A 24887-nucleotide genomic window follows, 5' to 3' on the forward strand; every position below is an offset into this window, starting at 1 on the left:
ACCACTGTATTTAGGAAGGTTAACAAGACTTGGGTCCACCCTCCTGCCCCCCCCCCCGTGGTTCTGTTAGGTAACTCTAGACTCTGAATCTATATTTTTTGGGGGGGGGTCAGGCATGTGTGTGTGCCTTAGATGCTAATATGCATTACTTCCCTTATTTTGAAATGTGGGAAGATAGACCTTCTTCAAAAATAATAATTTCTGCCATGCATTCCCTCCCCTATCCCTTTAAACCCTCATTCCAACTGAAACAAGCCAAAGTGCACATAATTTGCATTTGCATTGTACCATGCTCCTGGTCCCCACCTCACCCCGTTATTTCCTCCATTAACCCTGATGTATGGGAATCCTTTGCAGATGATCTCAGTGGAGACAGTCAGTCAGTGACCAGACAGCAGTGACCAGAGGAGAAATGACTGCTGGGAGGAGCACAGAGAGAAGGAACACCATGGTGCATCTGCATCAGCACAACCAGATGCCTTCACCTGCCCCAGCTGCAACAAAACATGTCTCTCCCACGTCAGTCTCTACAGCCACAGCAGGCGCTGTAACTCTCCATCAGTTTGACTTCACCCCCAAAGGCCCACTCCTCCATTGTCTCCCAAGACAGAAGGAAGCCAATAACAACAAAACTGCTGCATTTAATGCTAAATTTTATTTTATTAAAGATAGAAGATACAGATAAGTCCAGAAAAGATGAATATCGAAAGTATTAAGTATCATTTAATAACTTGAAAATTTCAATTTGAGAAAAAAAAACAATAAGACATTTTTTAAAAATCTACCTTAACTATCTTATATTTCTATGAAAAGTATAAACCTTAATACTAAAGGGGGGGGGGAACCAGTACTAAGTATTAATGCATTGTATAATTAAACTAATTTGTGAACCCTCCCAGCTGTTTTCTTTAAATTTAAATTAGTTTTCTCTCACTTACTGCAAACTGCTAAAAAATCTTAATACAAGGAAAAACCCACCACCATATGTGCAGTTCTGAAGTAAATGTATTCGTACGTGTTATGTACTGAGTTGAATAGGATCCAAACTGCAGCAGTCTGATTGTTCCTAGAACAATAGGATCCAAAATGCAGCAGTCTGATTGGTCCTAGAACAATAGGATTCAGAATGCAGCAGTCTGATTGGTCCTAGAACAATGCAGCAGTATGATTGGTCGGCAGGAGCCACCCAATCCAGCTCCAGATAGAAGTGAATCCACAACCTGATTGGCTTACAGGAGAATTCCAGAATTAGCCAATCACGTGCAGCCCATTGTGTAAATAATGTATATAAACCAGATACTTTGAGGGGACTTTCATTCCCTCCTTACCACTATGAGCTGAATAAAGAGCATGAAATCCATTCTCGACTCTGAGTATATTTCAGTACGATATTGTACTTGTCAGTAAAATGCAATACAGATTTGCAAAACAAAGTGTAGCAACATGGAAAACTGTGCTCTCCCAAGGCCCAAAGTTGAACGTTCCACCTGTCTTGTTAAATTACTCTGTGGCCAGATACACTTTGTTAAGAAAGACTTCAACTTTGTCTTCTCCCAAAGAGCAGACATCCAGGATGCAGATCACAGGTTTTCTCACCAGCCCACCACCTAGTATGCAAACACAAAGATATGGACGTTAGTACTAAAAAACAAATGCTTAACAGTTGCTTTGTTGTTACGTTCCCAGGAGTATCATCAATGTTACACCCAAAACAGGTAATAAAGCAGAGTGGGGAAGGCAGAGAATCAATCCCTCCTGCTTCCAACATGATGGCAAAGGAAAATACTCTCACAGAAAACCAATCCCCTGTGCCTAAAGCAGGGAACAAAAACATCTGGATGAATCCTCCTCATCCAGGTTACTCAACAGCATGGATAAAATCTTCAGAATTTCAACTCATTTCAGTGTTTGGCCAATAAATAAATAAATAGGAAGAAAAGGGGGGAATTTCACTCTTGTTTGGAATTATTAACTCAGCATGAAGCAAAATAAATAAGTAAGTAGCAACTGCTTCCATTTCAGAAGATTACTTTAACACTGGAGTTTAGGGTGTTATCTAACAGCCACCCAGCATATCTGTAGGCTTCTAGTTTCTGAAGATACAAATTCTAAGATTGACACAATAAAGAATGCTTCCAGTTCCTTTTTGTTTCACATATCCAGGAAGACAGCACGACACAAGGAAAGCTGGCACTAATAAACAGAAAAGCATAATTTGCAATCTTCTATTAGGTTGCGGGTCAAATATTCAAAACCAGTTCCTTTGCAGACACAATTATGCAGGCAAACACATGCAGAGAAATATGCTCATTGAAGCATTTGTGCACTTTATTGCTTACTGTAATTATTTACAGTTGCCAATTAGCAAGTGGTTGGAATTCAGAAGAACCACCATTTAACAGTGTTTCTATCTCTTCAGGGAAGAAACTATGCATTTAGACATATACTGTTTAATACTGCAACAAGGCTAGGCAAACCGTACTAGATAACAAGCGATCCAGGAGGCAATTCTAAAATAAAGGTTTTGTATTAAGGTCTGTTACGTGGCAAACCTTCATTTACAACTACGCTTGCTTATTTGGGGGCATGTAAGCAAACCATCAATATCATCTAGAAGTTCTTACGAGAAAGTGCCTGGGCAATCGTCTTCTGACTTGAGGTCCCACTTGTGTTGGGCAAATCCACTGTAGCACACTCCATGCCCGCTGCTTGAAGTAAACCTGAATTTTCAGTGTAACACACAGGCAGGAGGGCAACATCTATAGCTGTGTCACGATTCATTCCTGTACAAAAATGGATATATTTTGTTACCATCAGCTAGCATAAAGAACTATTTAGTTGTCTTTAACAATCCTTTCAGCACAGGGAAATCGCTCATCCAAATACTGGTGTCTACTCTTTTAATGGCAACCTGACAAAGAGTTGAACCAAAGACTTCAAACTTAAACATCAGAATCTTGATTCGCAATGGCCCAGACATTTCCCTGAAAACCTATAAAAAACCACCACTTCTATTGCATTCCTCACTTCTATTTGATTCTATTTGATTCCCCCCCAACATACAACACTAATCATTGTGTAGGTAGATACTGCAGATAGATGATAGATAGATAGACATGGATCGATCTGTTCATCTCCCCCATAGTTGTCTTTTAAACAAGTCCAATTTAGGTTGAGATGTGACTTAATTCTGGCTCATGCCCCAACAGCTGATGACCCAACATACTGACTACGCACACAAAGTTTCATCGGCATGCTCTTCCATTTACATACTTTAATACCCTCACAGGTTTTCTTTGTATTATTTCCAACAATATCCTTCTAGGACCAAACAAAGTTCTCTGAGTGATATACTACTGGTGTCAAGCGAAGTGATAATCTCTCTCCCCCTGCTTCAAGACTTGGAAATTGTGCTCTTGTTAATATAGGGCAAGACAGCATTGCCCTTCCACCCCACCCCACCCTATCCATATTCCAAGCTCTTTAAACACACACACACCTTAATACTCAATTTAAGCTCAACACCTGTATTGAAAATGCTGCCATCTAATCAGATATTCTACCTTCTTGTTCTTCCACATTTGGACCCTCTTACAAGCATATAAATGAATGTGTCCTTGTTCAGTTTCCTCCCCACATCTTTGCACTGTTCTGCATTTGCTATGATTTTGAAATTGCAATCTATCTAAAATCATTCCACTAAAATGCAGGGCTGGTTTCTTTGGAAATGCAGAGGACGTTATTTATGTATTCAAGAAGCAAGTGCTGCAAGTTTGAAAAAAGCATACTATGGCTGCTGTCCAAAGAGTTATTTTTTGGGGGGGGGCGGGGGGGGAAAATTTCCTGAGTTTCAGCAATTACTTACCATATACAGTATGAGAGGCCTGCTATTTGAAGAACACAAATCCACCCCCCCTCGAATGTGCAGAAGTAAAAGCAGGTTCTTTGGATCCTAGACTATTCCCCTTACAGTTGCTCTATTTATTCTTCATTAACTATGTTTTTATATCCCATCTTTTCTCCCTGCTCTGTCCATTTTATCCCCCAAGCAAACCTGTGGAGTATGTTACACTGTGAGATAAACACCAGTCCAAAACCGCCAAGTTGCCTTTGAACCCAGATACCCGCAAACTCTGACCTCTTGCTCTCTCTAACAAAAAACCAACCACACCATTAGATACATTATCCATTCCCTCTTAGCTCTGTGCAACAACCATTATTCTTTCAACACCCAGACAAAACTGTTAACATTTCCCCAGTGGCATAGCAAGGTCAGGTGGTACCCGGTACAGAAAATTTCTTGTCACCCCCTCCCCCCACATTGAAATTTTTTTTTTTTGCCTGCAAAAATGGTTTGACTTTATTTCATATTTTGGGGGGGAGCCAGAGTTGTTGAGCCTGCATGCCCCTGCACTTCCCAATGGGATGCTGAATTTTGTTTTGCAGAGATGGTGGTTACTTACCGACAATAGTCACTTGATAGTATTCATAAGGACAGGCATACTCAGTTTGATCTTCTTGATTTGGCACATATCTGTATTTGGATGCTTGGAGATTGCACAGTTGCATGAGAAAATCTCCAGTTTCATAATTAAATTTTGATGGAAAGCTTTCGGGGAAAACTCTGCTGTAATGCAAGTGCTGCTCCAAGCGGTCTTTTATTTTATCCCAGAGGCTACTTTCCCAGGAACCTGGTGAACGTTTTGCAGACCAACCGTGCTTCTTTTTGGAAGCTCCTAATATGAAGATAGTAAGTGTGTTGTTAATCTCCATTTACTTCTATAATATTATTCTAGATTTTCAATAAACCAGAAAAAACCCTCCCCAAATTGTGTGCATGTGGAATTAGTACAGCAGCACAGTGGATATAGGCTTTTATTATATACTTTCAAAAGAAAATAAATACAAAGTAGCATTAGCTAGTGTTTCCTGCACTTTTCAAGTTGTAAACTTTCAGAAAATCCAAGTTCAGCAAAATGATTACTATTCCAGAATGGATTTTTTGTTTATTTCACTCAGTTTATTTCACTCTCTTCCATGCACTGCATTTGCTGAGTTTACATGTATAATAAATGGGAATCCTATTTCATTTAATTTATTTTTTTAATGTAGGCTTCTTCATTTTGTTTTTTCTTTAAAATAAGTACAATCATACCTCAGGTTACAACCACTTCAGGTTGCGGTTGTTTTGGGTTATGAACCCGCCGAAACCCAGAAGTACCAGAACGGGTTACTTCTGGGTTTTGGTGGTCGCGCATGCGCAGAAGCACTAAATCAGCTGCCTTGCACTCTAGAATTAAAATCTAGGGTTCCATAATGGGGCAGCAGCACTGGCCAGCAGGAAATGTAGAAGATCCAAGCTAGATAATTCACGTATGCAATTTAGCTAACTGAAATCACCTTGCTATTCACAATAACAAGGTAAGACCTTGTAACATAAGACCTTGTAGCATATGGGCCTCCGGAAGGAAGATTCACTGAAATTAAAATGAAAGGTTTGGTTGAAGCAGCAAGGTTATCTCTCCTCCATCATCTCCGTTTGGCATTAGGGAACTAAGCCAGGATTAAAAACCAACACTTTAGCTAGAATTTTACTAACTAAACAACATATAACGTTACTATAAACGGTTAGGAAGGCATATTAAGTTTGCTAAGGCTTCCGGTTGTGCTTATTTTAAAGTAAAAGGCCGGCACTCAGATAGGTTTCAAGGAATAAGACACATACTTCTCTTGCGCTTCTTTTGCCCTGGAGCCGATGCATCCTGCTCATCTTCATCCGACCTATAAAAACCAAGAGTAGAGTTGCCATTGGGGGATTATAGGGCTGCTTGGCCATTTTGCCAGTAATCACCATTTTGACACATAGAACTCTCAGGTTGTGGCATTTTATTTTTACTGACTAAAACAGTCACTTAGGTCTTATGATCAGGGCCAAAGCAGACATGACACCACCTCCTTTTCCTTAACTTCAAAGCAGCTGTGATGGCATGTTTGTGCCACTACATTGATAGGGCAACTGGCATTAGGCGTAAAAGGTAAAGGTAAAGGTACCGCTGACCGTTAGGTCCAGTCGCGGACGACTCTGGGGTTGCGGCGCTCATCTCGCTTTATAGGCTGAAGGAGCTGGCATTTGTCCGCAGACAGCTTCTGGGTCATGTGGCCAGCATGACTAAGCTGCTTCTGGTGAAACCAGAGCAGCGCACAGAAACACAGTTTACCTTCCTGCTGGAGCGGTACCTATTTATCTACTTGCACTTTGACGTGCTTTCGAACTGCTAGGTGGGCAGGAGCAGGGACCGAGCAACGGGAAAAATCCAATGAAATCAAGAAGTTACTGAGAATCTGCCACTTGTGCTATTTTCTTGCTTGCTGCACTAGTGAAGTATGAATAATCAGTCAGGCAACATTTTATTTAGTAGGCAGCTTTGGTTTTCTTTTGATAAGTTAAGTAGCATCATATGACACACAAGGGCACTTTCTGGAGCCACAGTCCTATCTAGAAGCTATATTGGATTCTGCACATATTCACATGCACCCACAAAACATTAAAAAGTTAACTCATTGTTAAGAGCCATCTAAAAAGAGGTGAAATAAATTATTTCGAATCAATCAATCAATCATTTAAATGGTCTCTTTGGTAATGCAATCCTGATGCTTTGAACCTATTCCTGCCCAGGTCTAACTACCTCATTTAGCAAGGTCTTTCCCAAATATCTATCCACATCTAACCGGTGGGAACATGGTGCATCTGCCATGGTGCATTTGCAACAGCACAACCAGATGCCATCCTCTGTCCCAGCTGCAACAACTGTATCGGTCTCCACAGCCAAAGCAATCACTGTAACTCTCCAGTGGTTTGATTTCACCCCCAAAGGAAAACACACCTCCAGTGTCTCCCAAGACAGAGGGAGGCCAGCCATGGTATTGCAATGCAAAAGTGATTTCCTTTGCAAATGATAACCTAAGGCATTTTAGAACATTGATGCAGCTCATTTGAAAAGTACACAATTCCTCTTGCTCAGAGGGAAGTCAACAGAACCAGGATTGTGGCCTAACGTAGACAAATGCCAACAAAAACGGAAAGGGAATTCCATTTTAGAGAAATAGCTTACTCCACAATCCTATTCTTTCTCTTTGCTTTACACTTTCTGGGTCCTGTAGGTTGCTGTTCGGGTGGCTGGGAGGTTTGTGCAGAAGTGCCTGCTGCAGGTTCCTGGCTGACCTGTAGAAAATGAACAACAGGAGATATATTGCCTTATTATTCAAAAACAAAGAATTCAGCAACTTCTAGGTAGCCATTCTTCACATATACACGAAAATATATATGAAGTTGTTGCATACATAAATAACCTTTTCTGACACCTGGGGATTTCAGTCCGAGTCATCCCCAACAGAAAGGAAAGTTATTTTGAACATGTTTTTTCAGTTCATTATAAATCATTTCCCAATACCCTTTTACCATTTTAAAATGTCCACCAAATATGAAAGAAAGTTCTCTCCACCTCTTTACACTTCCAGCACTTATCTGATTCTGTCTTGTACATCTTAGCAAGCCTACTAGGAGTTAGAGACCAACTATGAATCATTTTCAAATAGTTCTCTTTCAAAGAGTAGCATGCTGTAAATTTCAAGTCACTTTCCCAAAGTTTCTCCCAGAGGTTAGAAATCTATGTTGTGCCCTATATCTACTGCCCAGTGTGTCACTGGGGCTTTAACTAGCTTGTCTTTTGTTTCGCATTCTAATAACAAGTCATTTTAGACTATTCTGTCTACCTAATTTAAACATATCATGTAACTGATGATATTGCAAACAGTCCGTAACTTGGCTCCTTAGGTTTTCCATTGATTTCAATTTGGGTTCCCCCCTGTGAAATGCAGCAATTCCCTGTAGGTCGCCCATTGTCCATCCATATTAACTCTCTTAATAGTACAGTGGTACCTCAGGTTAAGTACTTAATTCATTCTGGAGGTCCGTACTTAACCTGAAACTGTTCTTAACCTGAAGCACCACTTTAGCTAATGGGGCCTCCTGCTGCCGCCGCACTGCTGCCGCATGATTTCTGTTCTCATCCTGAAGCAAAGTTCTTAACCTGAAGCACTATTTCTGGGTTAGCGGAGTCTGTAACCCTAAGCATCTGTAACCTGAAGTGTCTGTAACCCAAGGTACCACTGTATTTTAAATCCTAATCTAGATTCAACTCCAGTAACAGAACCATAGGGATTAGTTTATAGGATATCTATAGTCTTTCAAATATGATCTACTAAATAAATTGTTCTGCCTACCCCCCGTTTAGTTTCTCGATTCATTTCCACCTTTTTCTCACATGTAGAAAGTTTTAAATATCAGTTTGAATACTCTTTTTCTTAAAAAATGGAACATCCACATTAAACCTTTAAAAACCTAAACTAAGCCTTTCAAACTCTATTTCTTCTATAAAAATGAAAAAAAAAGTAAAACATAGTATCCAAATACTTATACTGTTAATTCTCAAGCACCATACCTGTTCTGGTGCCTCAACTGGAGCCTCAACTGGCGCCTGAACTGGCGCCTGAACTGGCACCTGAACTGGCACCTGAACTGGCACCTGAACTGGCGCCTGAACTGGTGCCTGAACTGGTGCCTGAACTGGCGCCTGAACTGGTGCCTGAACTGAGGCATCAGGAGATACGATGGTGCAGTCGACATATTTTACAGCACCAATTATCCCCCGAATAGCAATGCGTTTGTGCTCCCTGTAGTGCAGTTTTCCAATCTCTTCCCCAATTTCATTGACGGTATTCAACACTGGGTCAACTGCAAAATAATAATAATAATAATCATCATCATCATCATCCCCCAAAACTTAGCTTTGAACAGAAATGCATCCAATCCACCACACAGTGAACCACTATAACTAAAATGTATTAACTGGAAGTTGATTTGAATAATTGTATTAATTGGGAAATAATGGAAATTGTTATAATTTGGCTAAAAATAAACTTAGTTTTAAGGAAACAATACTACCAAAAATTATGAATGTGGGATTCAAAAGATTCAAATGGAAAAGCACTTAATGTTAAATTATTCCTTTTAAATTGGTACAGATAAACCTCTGATTGATTTTCATTACTGACCACCCTTAGATACAAACAGGAAATAAAAGTCCCCACTGCTCACCCACTATTTCAGCACTGCAAGTCCTTGGTACATGTGAAATGTGGGGGGCCTTGAGATCAGAAGTGTGTGTTCATCTTAATCTTGTACTGGAATAATTTCATTTTACTGACTCACATATATATTATTGAATTCTACCCCACATTGTGGTGCACACATATATATGTAAAGAGCTGGGGAAACTATATAGAAATCTTTGTCTAAAAACCCTGCTAACTGGCTTGCTCTGATAGTTTAATATTTTTCTTCTTCGTCAATAAACTTCCCAAACAAATCCCCCATTCCTCCTCTATCTTTTGGTTTAGTGTATGACTGTTACTGAGACGCGGGTGGCGCTGTGGGTTAAACCATAGAGCCTAGGACTTGCCCATCAGAAGGTCAGCAGTTCGAATCCCCACGACGGGGTGAGCTCCCATTGCCCGGTCCCTGCTCCGGCCAACCTAGCAGCTCGAAAGCACGTCAAAGTGCAAGTAGATAAATAGGTACCACTCTGGTGGGAAAGTAAACGGCATTTCCGTGCACTGCTCTGGTTCGCCAGAAGCGGCTTAGAAGCGGCTTACTGGCCACATGACCCGGAAGCTGTACGCTGGCTCCCTCGGCCAGTAAAGCGAGATGAGCGCCACAACCCCAGAGTCGGCCACGACTGGACCTAATGGTCAGTTGTGACCATTTACCTTTACCTTTTTATGACTGTTACTGGTATAGTTTGTTGTTTAGCATTGTGATCATTTACTAAAAAGTACAAATAAGTGAATAAAGCTGCACAGAAATATGTCGTTTAATAACATGACTATTGCCAAGTGGCAAGCATGACTGAATGAAAATGCAGAATAAAACACATCACCTCCAGTAGTTTTACAGCACTTCAGAAAAGTGTCTGGGGCTGGTGGCAAAGGATAATATCCGCCAATGAAAGTTTCGTTGGCATGCGAAGATCCCTCCTGAGTTCTCCTCCAGTGAGCAATGCTTCTTACTCTGACTTCATTTTCATACGGCTGGCCTCTGTGCCACTCTGTTAAGAAAAAACAAACAAACAAAAAAAGGCTGTGAAAAGCCTAATAAAAGTATCAAAATATTAAAGCAACAACTTTTTATAAGTGACTGTGCCAATAGAATTATAGAATCGCAGAACAGGAAGGGAACTCAACAGGTGGTGGCTCCGTGAAGAACATTATAGAATTAATAAATGGTATCGGGAATGTTGGTGATGAGGATTCTAGAGACCGTGCAGGGATAGGAAAGAACTGCAGCAGTTTCTAAGCTACCTAAGAGGCTCATTGCACGCAGACCAGTCTGTGGGATAGCTCAGTCAGTAGAGCATGAGACTCTTAATCTCAGGGTTGCGGGTTCAAGTCCCACCTTGGGCAAAAGATTCCTGCATTGCAGGGGGTTGGACTAGATGACCCTCACGGCCCCTTCCAACTCTACAGTTCTATGATTCTAGGAAGTTATCGTAGTGCACCATTTCACCAGAGATTTAATATTCTTCTGCAACTTCTCTGTGACCCTGGCTTTATTTCCAACACCAGAGATGCAGTACTCTTGCTAGAATCCCACAGATACAGACCTAACATGAGACCAGGCTTCCTCAATCTCAGCCCTCCAGATGTTTTTGGCCTACAACTCCCATGATCCCTAGCTAGCAGGACCAGTGGTCAGGGATGATGGGAATTGTAGTCTCAAAACATCTGGAGGGCCGAGGTTGAGGAAGCCTTTAAAGCAAATAAAATAAAATAAAATAAAATAAATTACAATCAAAAATGAAAAACAAAATGGCTGAAGCCCAAAGGTAAAAGGAGAACCAAAAAATGTGGTTAAGATGTACATGAGCACTTGAAGGTGTATGTTACAAATTGCATGTATTAATTATGAAATTAGGGTTTATTTACCGCAAATAAACATTTGACTTTCATTAGTAGTTCTCAGGTAAGATGGAAAGGAGCCATTCCCTGCAATCTCTCGGATCACCTTCAGGTGTGTACATACGAAAAGTGACCCTGGAGATGGAGAAAGGATGCATCATTTTTTCCATAAATGTTATTTCATTTCATTTATTTATTTCACACATACTATTCAGTATTTATGTATGTTCAGAACTATCAGGTTTTAAAGCAAAAGATACAAATGGCAGCATTTTTATTGTTATTTATTATTATTATATCATTATTATTGCACTTCCTACAATTCCTAGCTCAGCCAAACTAAAACTTTTGTTCTACCAAGCAGTTTTTTTAAAAAATATTTTATTAAGGGTTTTCTTGTTTTACAGTGTGAGTGTAATGCCTCGTATTTTTTTCTTCCATGTAACATTTTTACAAATCCGTTTCATTTGATGAGGCATTAGGGAGAGAAGAAAAAAGAAAGGAAAAAAGAAAGGGGGGTGGAGGGAGGGGAGATGGATGGGGGTGGGGTCGGGTAGCGGTGTTTCTATTATGCTTAATGTATGTAGAGTTTGGTGTCAGCGTGCTTGTGTTGTTCACTTGTGTTCCTTTGGTGGTGAGAGAGGTTGGGGCTGGCCTAGGGTGTGATTGTTTGTTTGTGGTTGGCTGTGGTGATCTTTGTTTTCGTGTGTGAGTGAGGTGGGTGTTTTGGATCAGGTTAGCCATATTGATTTGTATGCTGTTGGTGGATTATTGTCGTTGTCCTGTTGGCTGTGTATGTGATAAAGGGGAGCCATACCGGGGTGAAGGTGTCTTCTTCTGTTTGTCCCCGTGTCAGTTTCAGTTTATTAGTTAATTTTTCTAGTAGGGCTGTTTCCCATACTATTTGGTACCATTGGTCCATGCTTACTCCTGACGGGTCTCTCCAGTGTCTGGTTATGGTGTTTCTGGCTGCTGAAAGTAGGTGGGTTATGAGTTCTTTGTGGTGTAAATGGGCATTGTTGTCTTGGAAGATGTTTAGCAGGGCCAATTCTGGGGTGAAGTCTAATACTTGTTTAGTTATTTTACATATTTCTTGTATGGCTGTTGTCCAGAATAGTTGGATTTTGGGACACTCCCACCACATGTGGAGGTATGTGCCTGTGGAGGTGCACCCTCTCCAGCATTTTGGTGAGGTTCCTGGGTGTATTAGCGCTAGTTTCCTTGGTGTTAGGTACCACCTGTAGGTGATTTTCAGTGTGAGTTCTACCAAGCAGTTAAAACTATGTGACTTGGTTGTCGTTCTCACAAACAGCAGATGAGGAGAAAAACCAGTTACTGGTTTGCATCACTTTAGATTGCATGCATGCCTCCTTTGTGTTGAAAATAGTTCTCTGTATAGAAAAATCAAATGTCAGAGGTGTTCTAGTCTAAGCATCTTGTGGATGCAAGAGTGTTTTTGTGTAGCAATAGTATCTGCAGAGATAGTATTCCAGCACATGAGCCCTCACCTGCAGTTTCAAATAGTACTCACCAGATCCTAGTTTATTACATTTTCTGCTTGGAGAGAACTAGGTAGCTGAGGTGGAAGATTACAGATTAATTGTGGGCTTTGCAGAAGCATTTATCTGTCCGCTGTAGGGACCCATATCCAGTACTCAGTCTACTCAGAGCAGGCAGTGAAATGAAGGAACATGACTGACTTAGGTCCATTAATTTCAATGGATCTACTCTGAATAGAATTTAATTGGCCCAGGATGTTGTTGGACTATGTGGACCCTTGGTCTGTTGCAATATTGCTCAGGCCAAAGCCTCCACATCATCTCCGACTTTTAACTTGCTATTTATTTTTTAAAAGGTCAAAAGTCTTGCTAAATTCCCAAATCCTGCTACACACCTAAACATAACTCTTTGGATTATGATTTAAGGCCATGAAATTTACACCAAAGCCACTCATAGATAAATGCTAGAGAGTACTTCATATATACCGTTTCTCGAGCCATAAGACGCACCAACCATAAGACGCACCTAGTTTTAGAGGAGGAGAACAAGAAAAAAATATTCTCTCCCTCTCTGCTCAGAACCTCTCCAGCAAAGTGGGAGGAGAAATGGAAGGGGCTCCCGCTGTGCTCAGGAGGCTTTGCGTGGCTATCGCTGTGCGCAACGATCCCTCTTGCTCTCCTGGCTTCAGCGATAGCTGCGCAGTCTGCATTCGTTTCATAAGATGCACACACATTTCCCCTTACTTTTTAGGAGGGGGAAAGTGTGTCTTACAGAGCGAAAAATATGGTAGTTCTCCCTTCAGAAACAAGGGAGAAAATATATATAAACCTGCCTGAGCACCATCACATGCAAAGATGCGCAAGTTTCAGTTCCTCATTTCTACTATTCTGTCAGGGGCTTTAGAAGGAGCTGCAATGGTATTGTCTGCCAATACCCAAAATTAAAGCAAACTTTTAAGGAAAAGGGTATTACAAGATTTGGGGTGGGAGAAATGCAGAGATATTTTTTAAAAAAAACAAATACTTGGGTGAATTCTCTCAAATATTTCAGGCTGAGATGAAGAAAACAATTGCAGGATGAGATTCTTATCTGAGGTTCCATCAGCAACCAGCACCCAACGATAGATCAAAAAGTCTTCTCCATGCTCTGTAAGGACAACAGAAACGTTGAACATTTTCAGAAAGTATTTTTAAATTAATTGTTCATTAGCACAAAAATATTTAAAAATAACCTGTCTTCCTTGTGCGCTGAGTCCTCCCCACAAATTTCACAAGCCCAACTACATCACAGTGTTCAGTGTATGGTGTGACAAGCAGCTTGGATCTGTAATACAGAAAAGTACAAGTGATATTTGCAGCACACAGTAATCTCACCATGTTTATGAACACAGTGCTCCATCTCTCCAGTTAACCTGAATCTGGACAGGTTGTTGAAGCTGTTGGACTGGTATCTGAAAAAAATGGCTTCATGGGAGCCAATAAACTGAGCCTAAATCGTGATAAGACAGAAGTGCTGTGAGTAAGCAGTTCCCGTATCTAGGAATTAGGTGAACAACATGGCTGCACTCCTTCTAGAGGAACAGGTTCATAGTCTGGAAGTGCTCCAGATTCCAATGGCTCACCAGATTCCCAAGCATTAAGGAGTGATGATGACCAATGTATGTAAGTTGTTTCACCAGCTATGACTTTTCCTGGACTGGAAAAGCCTGGCCTCAGTTGTCCATGCTTGAGTGACCTTCCACCTGGATCATTATAATCCCCATTAATTTATTTAAATCTTTATAACACTGTTCATCCAAAGATCACAGGGTGGTTCACATCATAAACATGCAAATTGGGAACACAAAATACATCATAATAAAACAAAAATGAACCAATAAACACTGCTTCCACAAAAACATTGAATGCCAAAGGCCTGATGAAGAGAGATGCTTTCTCCTGGTGCCTAAATATATGTAATGAAGGTGCCAGGTGAGCCTTCCTGGGGAGAGCATCCCACAAAAAGGGAGCCACCACAGAAAAGACCCTTTCTCATGTTGCCACCCTCCGGACCATTCGTGGAAGAGGCACACAAACATGATTAGTTTTATCTTTCCTGAAAGGCATGAGGGCTTTGGTCTAGTCTTGAGAGTTCTTGTGCCTCCAGCTCAGGGGTCTGTCCTTTAAGACACCCTGGAAGCTGCAGCTGGTGCAGAGTGCAGCACCCAGATTGCTACAGCCTGACAAGGCCAAGTGTAAGTAGTCCTGCGGGTGATGCACTAGCTAACAGTGAGCTACTGTGCCCAACTCACAGTGTCAGTACTAGCAGGCAATGCCCTAACCAGCTTGGGATCAAAGTACCTGGAAGAATGCCACCCCTGTTGCCAATGGGTTACACATGGTTGATACTGTCCCATAACGGGGCCTTCTTGGTGACAGCTCCCCATTTATTGAATGCTTTCCCTGTTTGAGTCTTCTTCCTTAATGGCATTCAATTTTATTTTTTATTTTTTAAAAATCCTATTAAACAAGGCATTTGATGTATGCAAGATACTGTTCATGAGAAGCCATAAGGATCAAGTTGAACTTTTAAAATGCTATTAAAACTTTTAAATGTTTTTATTTACCGTATTTTTCTGTGTATAAGACACCCCCATGTACAAGACGACCCCTATTTTTTTGAACCCTGAATTAAGAAATAAATATTTCTTGAGCCGTTGAGCTGCCAATCCCTCACTCGCCCACCCGCTCGCCACATCCAATCACCCCCCACTGCATTCACTACCCGTGTATAAGATGACCCCCCCCATTTTTGCCTACAAAATTTTAGCAAAAAAAAAAAGTCTTATACACAGGAAAATACGGCATTTCACTTTCAATTGTATTGCTCTTCTGCCTCGTTTGCTGCTACTTTGGTAGCAAAAGCAGGATAGAAATGCAATAATAAATAGATAATGCTTAATGACAAAGCCTTTTTTCCTCTGTTACTTTCCCCCTCCCTCCTCCATCCCACTTTTGTTACATTATTGATTCCTGCCTTGTATATTGCTACAACACATTGTCTCCAAAAAAGAGAACATATAAAACCTAACCTTGTGATAAACTGATACTGAATGTTGGGCAATCTCCATTGCACTTTAACGTCATCTTTTGAAATGATGGTAATTGCAGGTCTTTGCCCAGCGTTTAGTGTTAGTTCTAGAAGAAAAAGAAATTAACCGTGAGAACACACACTGAACAACTGAGATCCTGGCTGCCTAAGTAGTTCTGCTACTCCTGTATGTATAACAAACACTGTTATCCCCCAGACTCAATTCTTTGGGTAGCACAAGGGATTTAAAATCAGATAGAGTGCCACTACGTTTGGAGCTTTTCTGGACAATCTTCTCACTGACAAACTATTTAACAACTGCCTCCCTCGGTTTTGCCTTCCAAGATCAACCATAAATAAATAATGTGAGTGGTTATATCAAAGGGAAGAAGCCTGAATCCTTAACAGCAGAAATTCAAAACACAGGCTGAATAGCATTTGAAGATTGAAGATGGAGAAATGTTAGACTGGAATTTCTTCAAAAGAGCTTCAATGTTAAAAATGGTTTCCCCCCTCCCTTCAATGGAGTAACAGAACATTAAGAATCTAGCTAACACCCAAGAATGGGTGTACTGTAAATGTTTATGGTGTTCTCTAGATTAAGAGGAGGGACCAAGTATTTTGTTTTATGTAGCTCGTGGGACTTAACAACGGGTATTTGAAAAGCCAGTGTCAGGGCTACCGACCTAGTGTCTTTTACAAAATGGGGGTCTTTCCATCATGAGCTGCAAAGCCCTAATATCTATTTCTGAATCGATACAGATATCTGAAATATCAGCTGAAATAGTTACGCATAAACTTCACTCAGTCTTAGCAACACAGTACCAAGGCAGAAGCAAGGTTTCACTTTCAGTATTACTCTTTAAACAAGTGAGCAAAGCAGTACTTCTCAAGTTACACAAAGAGAGTTGTGTGTGATCTCACAACAGGAGAGGGACACCTGTGGCCCTCCAGATTCGTTGATCTGTTGTTTATGTGGTGTTATAAAATAATGACATTTTAAAGTGAACTTTGAAACAAAATTACATGCTAATTACAAAATTACATTCCAAAAAGAACTATAAATCTGGGAGATTATTTCATGAGCTTTCCATGAATGCTGTGGGAAGATCAATTCTTCTGTCAGAAATTTTCATTATTTAATTTACATTGTTCCTTGTTAGTTTCATTTGGCCGTTTTCCCTCTCCCCTATATTATTTGTTATCTCTTCATGATTACACAGACTTATTTAAGATGTGTAAAAAGAAGAAACTTTGTTTCATCAGTCCACTGAGAATATGTTTGTAAATAATAATAATAAATGTCTTAAATTGACAAATTGTGACTTGCACTTCTCTTTCCTCCTAGCCTGAAGAAACATCTCACTTTCTCCCCAATGCATTATATATACATATGTAAAGCAAAATAATTTGAAGGTAATCATACTGGTTACAGAAGGCGTGATGGGGGTATCAAAGACTTTTGTGGATTTAAGGAACAACAACTGAAAGTTACTATTACACAGCAGATGAAAAGTGTGGTTGACTTGGGACAGTAAGGAATTTCATCTTTTAACACTTTTGGGGGGGAAACACCAAAATGATTAAAAAACCCACATTTTTTACACCTTAGTTCTGCAGCCAAGGCAGTAAAATTTTACTTTCTGTTCTAGGGGCAGTTGATTTTTTAAAAAACGATAGTGCTATTTTCCCCTCAAAGTGGTCAATGTATCCCTTCATGAACTAGGTATAGATTTCAATGTGCCTTAATACAGTTATAATCAATGAACAGCCATATGCTTTCAAATGGTCAGTGAAACTAAACATACGTTGCCACCTACTGCAAAAAAAACAACACATTGTTGAACAACAATTAATATTCAAAATACTTAACCTATTGAGAACAATTTCTTCACGCCAATGGATCCAATAATGTGCTGTGTTTTAAAAAGGCAGCTTCTTTTAACACCATAGTTTTCAAGAAGCAACACAGTGCCAACGTTCATACTGTTGTACCATTCAAGACACAAGTCGTTCCACAGCACCATGGTCATAGAACCAGAACGATCAGCCACAATGAAAGATGCCTAAAAGAGATTAAGAATATGAGCCACAAGATCTCAGCAACACTGTGGAAGAGTGAAAAGTATTGTTGAACTGCTCTTTCAAAATGCCTGTGGCTAATCTGTACTTTTCTGATGGCATCCTCCTCCTCCGTTTATCAGCTGTGCATAAGGTGCTGCATAGGAACAGAAGCAATGCTTCCCCCATTCAGAAGGCTTAAAGTCTAAGGTGGCAACCCTATGGACATCTGCGCAGTAGCAAACCCCATTCAGTGGGACTTGTATGTGGGCCCAAGTTCTGTGCAGTAGTGCGGAAGCGGTCAAAATAATGGCATACACAAAGTGGAGTTGGATTAAATTAGGCTGCAACTTTATTGCACCAGGTTTGGCACATGGTCAGCCAGCTTGCTGGCTGGCTCAACAAGCTGTCATTGGACAGCTTGAGCAAGCCATTATTGAGGTCCACCATGGTGTGAACTGTTTCTGGAAGAGCTCATCTAGTCCCTGGCAGGGGACATCATGGCCTATCAGCCCTCGACTAGGCTTCTGAACAGAAAGCACCACACTCCAATATCCCTTATGGGGGTCCTCCACTGGGCTGAGGCATGGTGCCCCTCTCTACTAAGGATCCAGCCCAATGCCTCATCCACCATGTGAAAGTTGTGACAGTTGCTATGAGGTAGGAGAAAGCCCATAGGACCCAGCCAATAAATGTGCAGGTGAAATTCCTCCTTGGGGCCTGCATCCAGCGACTGACCTCCATCTATAGCAATGCACTTACACCAAAAAAATTCAAACAGTGTGAGACCAACACAAATGGTGAGAATGCATATTATATGCATGGGTGGAAAATTCAGGCAAAGACTATAGAGGGGAGGTTGGGAAAGCCTGCCTTAGATGCTGCTAAAGTATCTCTTACAACTCTACAGTTATATGAAGCAAACGGATTTGGAAGTACTCACTTCCAGCCATCTCTGGAGTCTCTCTCCTCCCTCCCACCCCCCACCCCCAGGAGGCCAGCAGTAATTCATTCCCAGCTCTCCAGGTAGACCCTGCCCACTTTCCAGCCTGGGTCTGCGTCGTGCCAAAGGAGCCAGAAGCAGCCCCACCCCACCTGCACCGAGCTGCAGAGACCTCTCTGAGTAAGCTGAGAATGGCACATTCTGAACAAATGAACAACAGAGCTGGGAGGCAGCACTGCAAATCTAAACATGGAAGTTACACAGAAACTACATTTTTGTTATACTTTTGAGTCAGTATAACAGAATCAGAGAATTGTTATACTGACTTCTACAAAAATAACAAACCCAAACCTGCACAAGAAATGTAAGACAAACTAGGGGACACCCAAATACCCTGGCTAACACACCACCAACTGCACGCCTTCCTAAACAACCCAGCAGAAACGGCAGCAGCGATTACGCCTTTGACCACTTCCGAAAACCTTCTCCTGACAGCAGAAGGACATGGCAAGGGCATGGTACCCACAATATATAAAATACTGCTCCATAATCCTACAACACCCGCCCCATCTCAATCAAAAAAACAATGGGAGCATGACATAGGTTACAAAATAAACCTACCCAATGGACTAAACTGTGGTCTAAAAAACCCTTTAAATTCATCTCAGCAAAAAGAAGGGAACTCACATTGAAACTTATCTATAGATAAATCTCTTTCACTGCCAACAAAAACCAATAAATGAATAGAAATAGAACCTACCCAAATAATGACACAAACACCTTATACGTACACTATGTAGAGGAATGAAAGTTTACTACCCCCTCTTCTTCCCTCCCTCTCCCCCAAATTTATACTGTCTATATAACATCAGTGTCTCACACTGAATATGAATGAATTGTGTGAAAGAACTCTTTGAACTGAAAGCAGAGACGCTGTATGTACTTCTGTAACCCAAGAAAATATTTAATAAAAACATTTTTTTAAAAACCACCATAGAATTGTAGAGTGGGAAGAGAACCAAAGGGTCACCTATTCCAATGCAGGAATGGTATATAAGCGAAGGCTAACAAGTGAAAATAGGAAGGGAAAACAGGTTAGAGAGAGTTATGGCTTCATAAAGTTGTAGCAAAGAAAGTGGTGTGTAAAACTGGTAGCAGAAAGCTTAACATATGGCTTCGTAATAATAATAAAAAATAAAAAATAAAAAGTAAAAAAATTAAAAAGTAAAAAAATTAAAAATTAAAAATTAAAAATTAAAAATTAAAAATTAAAAATTAAAAATTAAAAATAAAAAATAAAAAAAATAAAAAAAAATAAAAAAAACCCTGCTGTTTAGCAATCGGAAGGTGAAAAGAAAGGCAACACAATAGGAAGTGAGGTTTTCTTCCAGCCACTAGAAACAGCAAGGGGGGGGGAGCAAGGAAAAAGGGCCTGTGAAAGATGGGTTTGTGTGCTATAGACAAGAGTAATGTAAAACCACAGAATCATAGAACTGAGGAGTTGGAAGAGATCACAAGGGTCATCTAGTCCAACCCCCTGTAATGCAGGAATCTTTTGTCCATGGGAAAAACCATCATTAAAAGGGGTTAAAAATAAATAACGTAAGTGATTCATGGGGAGCCACGTAGGGCAGTGTGTTCTGCAGTCTGCATGTTGTTTCAACAGAATTAAGAACACTTTTAAAAACTTCCATTAGCAGTGGCATCATGATTCAGAATTATGAAATTTTGAAAAGCCTTTGAAAGCCGTTTTTGTGTGCTCAGGATATTGAAGAAAGTCTAATCAGAGTAAGGCTCCACAAAAATCAAGCCATTATTTCACAGGTAAATTGTAAATTAGTACAATATGTATTAGCACAGTGGTATATTCATCAATAGAACTGTTTCCATTTCTACCTATATCAAAGCAACAAGATACTCTCGAGATACAGTCAATGAAATAAACAAGGAGATACATTTAACTCAGTTCATTTTGACTTTAAAAAACCAAAAACAAAGCCTGAACTCTAAATAACTGCCATAACAAAATATAATTATATTACCATTTACAATTGTATTTCATTGTGGCTGTTATTTAGAGGAAGGATTCAGAAATAAGAATTAAGGTTTTTATCAGCATAGCAGATTTAAATGGACGCACAACAAGACGTAAGCATGTTAAGATCGGTAGATAGCCTACCTGGAAGGGCTTATCAACAGCCAGACTGGGCTTTCCGTAGTACTGAAGTCTCCCCCTGTGGGTTATTTTAATGATAATAGGATGGGTGCCAGTTTTAATCCTATTGCCTGTTTTGTGGCCAAAGTCTCTCTGCAAATCTCGCAGAGTTTTAACTGCAGAGTCTAGGAAAGCAAAAAGAGATTCAGAAGTGTATAGGTGACATAGCTGGTTTCATCAGCACTGCCACCACTACAAAACATATTGCCGCAAATGGATAAGTTACAAATAACCAAGCACTGCTGATCTTAAAAACTGGTCCTGCCAAGTTGGCTACTCCTAAAGGTTGCTCTGGTGCTGCCTCAGAAGAAAACAGCCCAAGAATTCCAAGGTGTCATAAATAAAACGAATGAAGTGCACAAGGTGAACACAAATGCACAAGTACATAAACTGCACGTCTAAAATGGTGCAGGAGAGCATATTGACTCTTAATGACCCTAACACCCAGAATATGCGTATTCCGTACCTATTCAAAGCCTAGAACCGAAAAGCTGTACTGTAAGCCTCCCGGAGTGGCTGGGGAAACCCAGCCAGATCGTTAGGGTATAAATAATAAAATTCTAATAAAATTATTAAAAGCACACTCTATCAGGTTTGGGTCCCGGTGCAGTGACACACAACACAAAAACACACCTAAATAGCCACCATGTTGGACCAAAATATACCTGAATAAGACAATACACGACACCAAACATATTCCCTCGAATTCAGCTTGTGCAAACCAGGCTCTCAACCGAGAATCTGACTGTTCACATTAAGCCAGACTATAGATTGTCAGTGCTTAAGTCTAAGAGACAAATTTATTGAACCCAGTAACAACAGCGGTATATCCCAGACCATCCTACCCATTGGTCCCATGCGTCTAACAACCCACTATTGATGACCCACCCTGCAGCAGTCAACTCACCATGCGCAAAGTCAGCTTCTGGATCCTTTTCCCCCCGCCATCTGTCCCCACACGGATCTTCATTATTCCACAGTGGAAGATAATACTTCCACCTCCCCATCAGCGGCACGGGCGGCTTCCTTCTGCGTTCGGGAAGCTGTTGACCCCGGACAGCATCACTTCTACTGGCCGCGCCAAGAATTTCGAGCTGCTCGATGCACATAATCCAGCTATCAAACTTCTGAACGAAAGCGCACGAAAGCTCTGTGATTTGCACCCGCAGGCCACAGCGAAGGGCATTTGTCTGCACCAAGCGGTTCAACTCGGGGGCCAGAAAGCATCTCTCCCGGTACACGCCGTCGGAAATAGTCATATCATAGAGGTATTGGAAGCCAGTACGCTTGGGTACCTTGATGAGGGACGAGGCACGAAGGCGCACCTGCCTGGCGAAAGGATCGGGCTGCTCGGTGGAAGGGCCAGGAGTGTCAGCACGAGCGGCCACTTCTCCGTAGGAAGAGGCACGCGTGGATATATTGCTAGGAGAAATGTAGCTGACGCGTGTCTTCTGGCTGGCATCCTTCAGATACCTCTCCAGAGATAACACGGTCACCGGCGGAGCAGCTACGAAGGTGGTCACATAGTCGTGAACCACGGCAGCTCGGCAGCACGCCACGAGTATCCAGGAGAGCCGACCCGTCCCGTTTTCCATGTTCCTCCTCCGTTCGTGTGTTTCGGAAGAAGCGTCTTCAAGCCATAGCTCCAGCACATCTTCTTCTTCATCACTTGCAATGGCATCCAGCCCGTCCCTTTCGGGGCTGTATGTCCCCATGATCAGACTCTCTGGCCCGCCACACACAGACCCACAACAGCTGCCCAGTCAACTTTAGGCGAGTAAGGCGGAGAAGGTAGCTGTCGGTCTGTCTGCAGGTCCAAGAGCGCAAGGAGAGAACTTCTTGCCGATTTTGAGAGCGAGCGGGATAGAGAGAAAAAAACCCGAACAAATCTGTCCAATGAGCGGGCTCGAGGCGGAGTTTCTCTGATGCTGAAGGGGATGAGGGGCGGGGGGAGGGCGGGGATTCGCGGTGGAGAGCGCCTGTTGCGCTTTATCAGAAAAAGAAAAAAACCCGGGCGCGTTTGTTCTTCTGTTACAGTTCTGTGATTCTAAAAAAATTAAAATAAAACCACACACAAGAAGGCAGCAGTGTGCTGTTACTGGGGAGTAAGTAGTACTGAACACTATGGGACTTGCTTCTGAGTTGTTTTTGCACACATCTTATCAGAAGTAAGTCTTCTGGAGTTCGGTGGAACTTGGCCCCGAATCAGTTTCCACGAGGTTATTTCGCTTTTTGCTGCTGATTAGCTCAACTGTCTCCTCTGGAATATAAGAAAGGGATGTTTTAGACACAACAGCATGAAGCGCTTGGGATCACTGATTTAAAAGTGAAAGGGCTTAAAACCGTTTCGGTGTCCTTCAACTACTGACTAGTTTTTAAAGGCAAATGTTTAGTTATACGGAGGTGTATTTAATATTTTTATTTTTTTTAAAAAACCACACAAACCAAACACGATGTTGCTTCTTGCACTTCGTCCTCGCGTTTCATCTTAGTTTTGCAAACTGCTCTAGAGTCATTTCTGAAAGGTGGCACAAAATTTTTCGTTTCGTTGAAGTCAATTAAACAAATTTGTACACTATGTACAAAATATTAAACGGCCGTTGATAAGAAAAACAGAAAAGCATGTTTTAAAAATAAAAATCTAAGACTTTATTCTATCCACAACATTAAAAAGAAGACTATTACATAGCTGGCATTTGTATCTTTACATTGCCTTGAAACCCGCCCCCCCCGCAAATTTTCCCTATACTGATCACTCGACAAACAAATGAACTGAGTTAATCTTTTTCAAAATAACACCAAAGCATGTTTTCTGCAGCTATCTTTTTACAGGTTCATTATGACATATGTTTTGCTGATTTGGTGCCCAGTCAGGTGTATTTTGCCTCATTTGGATATACGTATTATATGTATTTGTGAGTAGAAAAACGGGAAAATGCCAGACACGGGGAACAAAAACGCTATTACATGCAAGAGAGCCGTTTTGTGATATATCTGTGTACAGTCCCAGTGTGTACAGGGTAAGCAGAGCGACTATTCTCAATTACTATTGGTAGTAATAGAAGGAGACCTATTCCACTGGCATAGTAAGTGGAACATAGGAGAAGATGCAGGGTCCATTCTCGTGGAGGATCTTTATGCATGTTCTTTGAATGCCTGGGAGGGAATATGACCTTTCCCTGCTTAGAATCTTCCTAACTTTGCTTTGCTAAGGGTTTATTTAATTTGTATGCTGCCCTTCACCCAAATACGAAACAAAAACAAACCAATACCCCACCCCACAAACACATTTTAAAAGACATAGGATGTTAATCAGCCAAAGGCTATGGTTAAAGAGGAATGATTTTTCCTGGCACCTAAAGGTGTATAAGGAAGGTGCCAGGCACATGTCCTGGAGGAGAGCATTCCACAAGCGTGTAGCCACTGCAGGGCTGTTCTCATGTTGCCACCCTCTGGAACTCTCATGAAGGAGGCACATGAAGAAGGATGCCAGAGGATGAAAGCAGGGTCCAGGTAGAAAGGTGGTCTTTGAGGTATTGCAGACCTGAACCAGTTAAGGCTTTGCAGGTCAAACCAGCACTTTGAATTGGGCCTGGAAAGTAACTTTCATCCAGTGCAGTCAGGCCAGGATTGATGGAATGTGCTCAAACCATTTTGCCCTGGTGAACAATCTGGTTGCTGGATTCTGCACCAGCTGGACATTACTAATTTAATACTCTTAATTTTAATGGTTTTATCTGAGTATACACAATACTTTTAAGCACATAGCTTCCCCCCAAGAATCCTTGGAGCAGTGGTTTGTTAAGGGTGCTGGGAACTGCATATTTGTGAAGTGTAAACTACTGTTCCCGATATTCTTTTGAGGAGGAGGAAATGACCTTTAAATCTTGGAGATAATTGGTACAACTCGGAGAATGGGAGTAATTTCTGTATTGTTTTTTCAAAGCACTGGCTCATGTTGAATACTGTGCTCTTTCAACAGAAATAAAATTGAAGGCAACATCAGGTATGCTTAGCTCTGTGGTGCTCTAATTATACTTGACATTATATTAGTTATCACCAGAATGTAAGGGTTAAAAGAAA

General features: G+C 41.1%; 1 protein-coding gene across 1 annotated transcript; it reads right to left on the bottom strand.

Moving 5' to 3' along the window:
• Window positions 1-790: 790 nt before the first annotated feature.
• On the bottom strand, window positions 791-23290 carry RADX (RPA1 related single stranded DNA binding protein, X-linked). Its single transcript, XM_083595702.1, has 14 exons — window positions 21712-23290; window positions 20769-20929; window positions 17459-17651; window positions 15587-15692; window positions 13748-13839; window positions 13540-13662; window positions 11044-11151; window positions 9999-10166; window positions 8502-8794; window positions 7113-7222; window positions 5726-5781; window positions 4464-4736; window positions 2625-2783; window positions 791-1607 (listed from the first exon to the last, which is right to left on the bottom strand). The coding sequence occupies exons 1-14, from the start codon at window positions 22517-22519 to the stop codon at window positions 1501-1503; spliced, it is 2757 nt and encodes a 918-aa protein (XP_083451828.1). The 5' UTR covers window positions 22520-23290; the 3' UTR covers window positions 791-1500.
• Window positions 23291-24887: the final 1597 nt, after the last annotated feature.

The sequence above is a fragment of the Podarcis filfolensis genome (assembly GCF_964270895.1).
Source record: "Podarcis filfolensis genome assembly, chromosome: Z".
Classification (NCBI taxonomy): Eukaryota; Metazoa; Chordata; class Lepidosauria; order Squamata; family Lacertidae; genus Podarcis; species Podarcis filfolensis.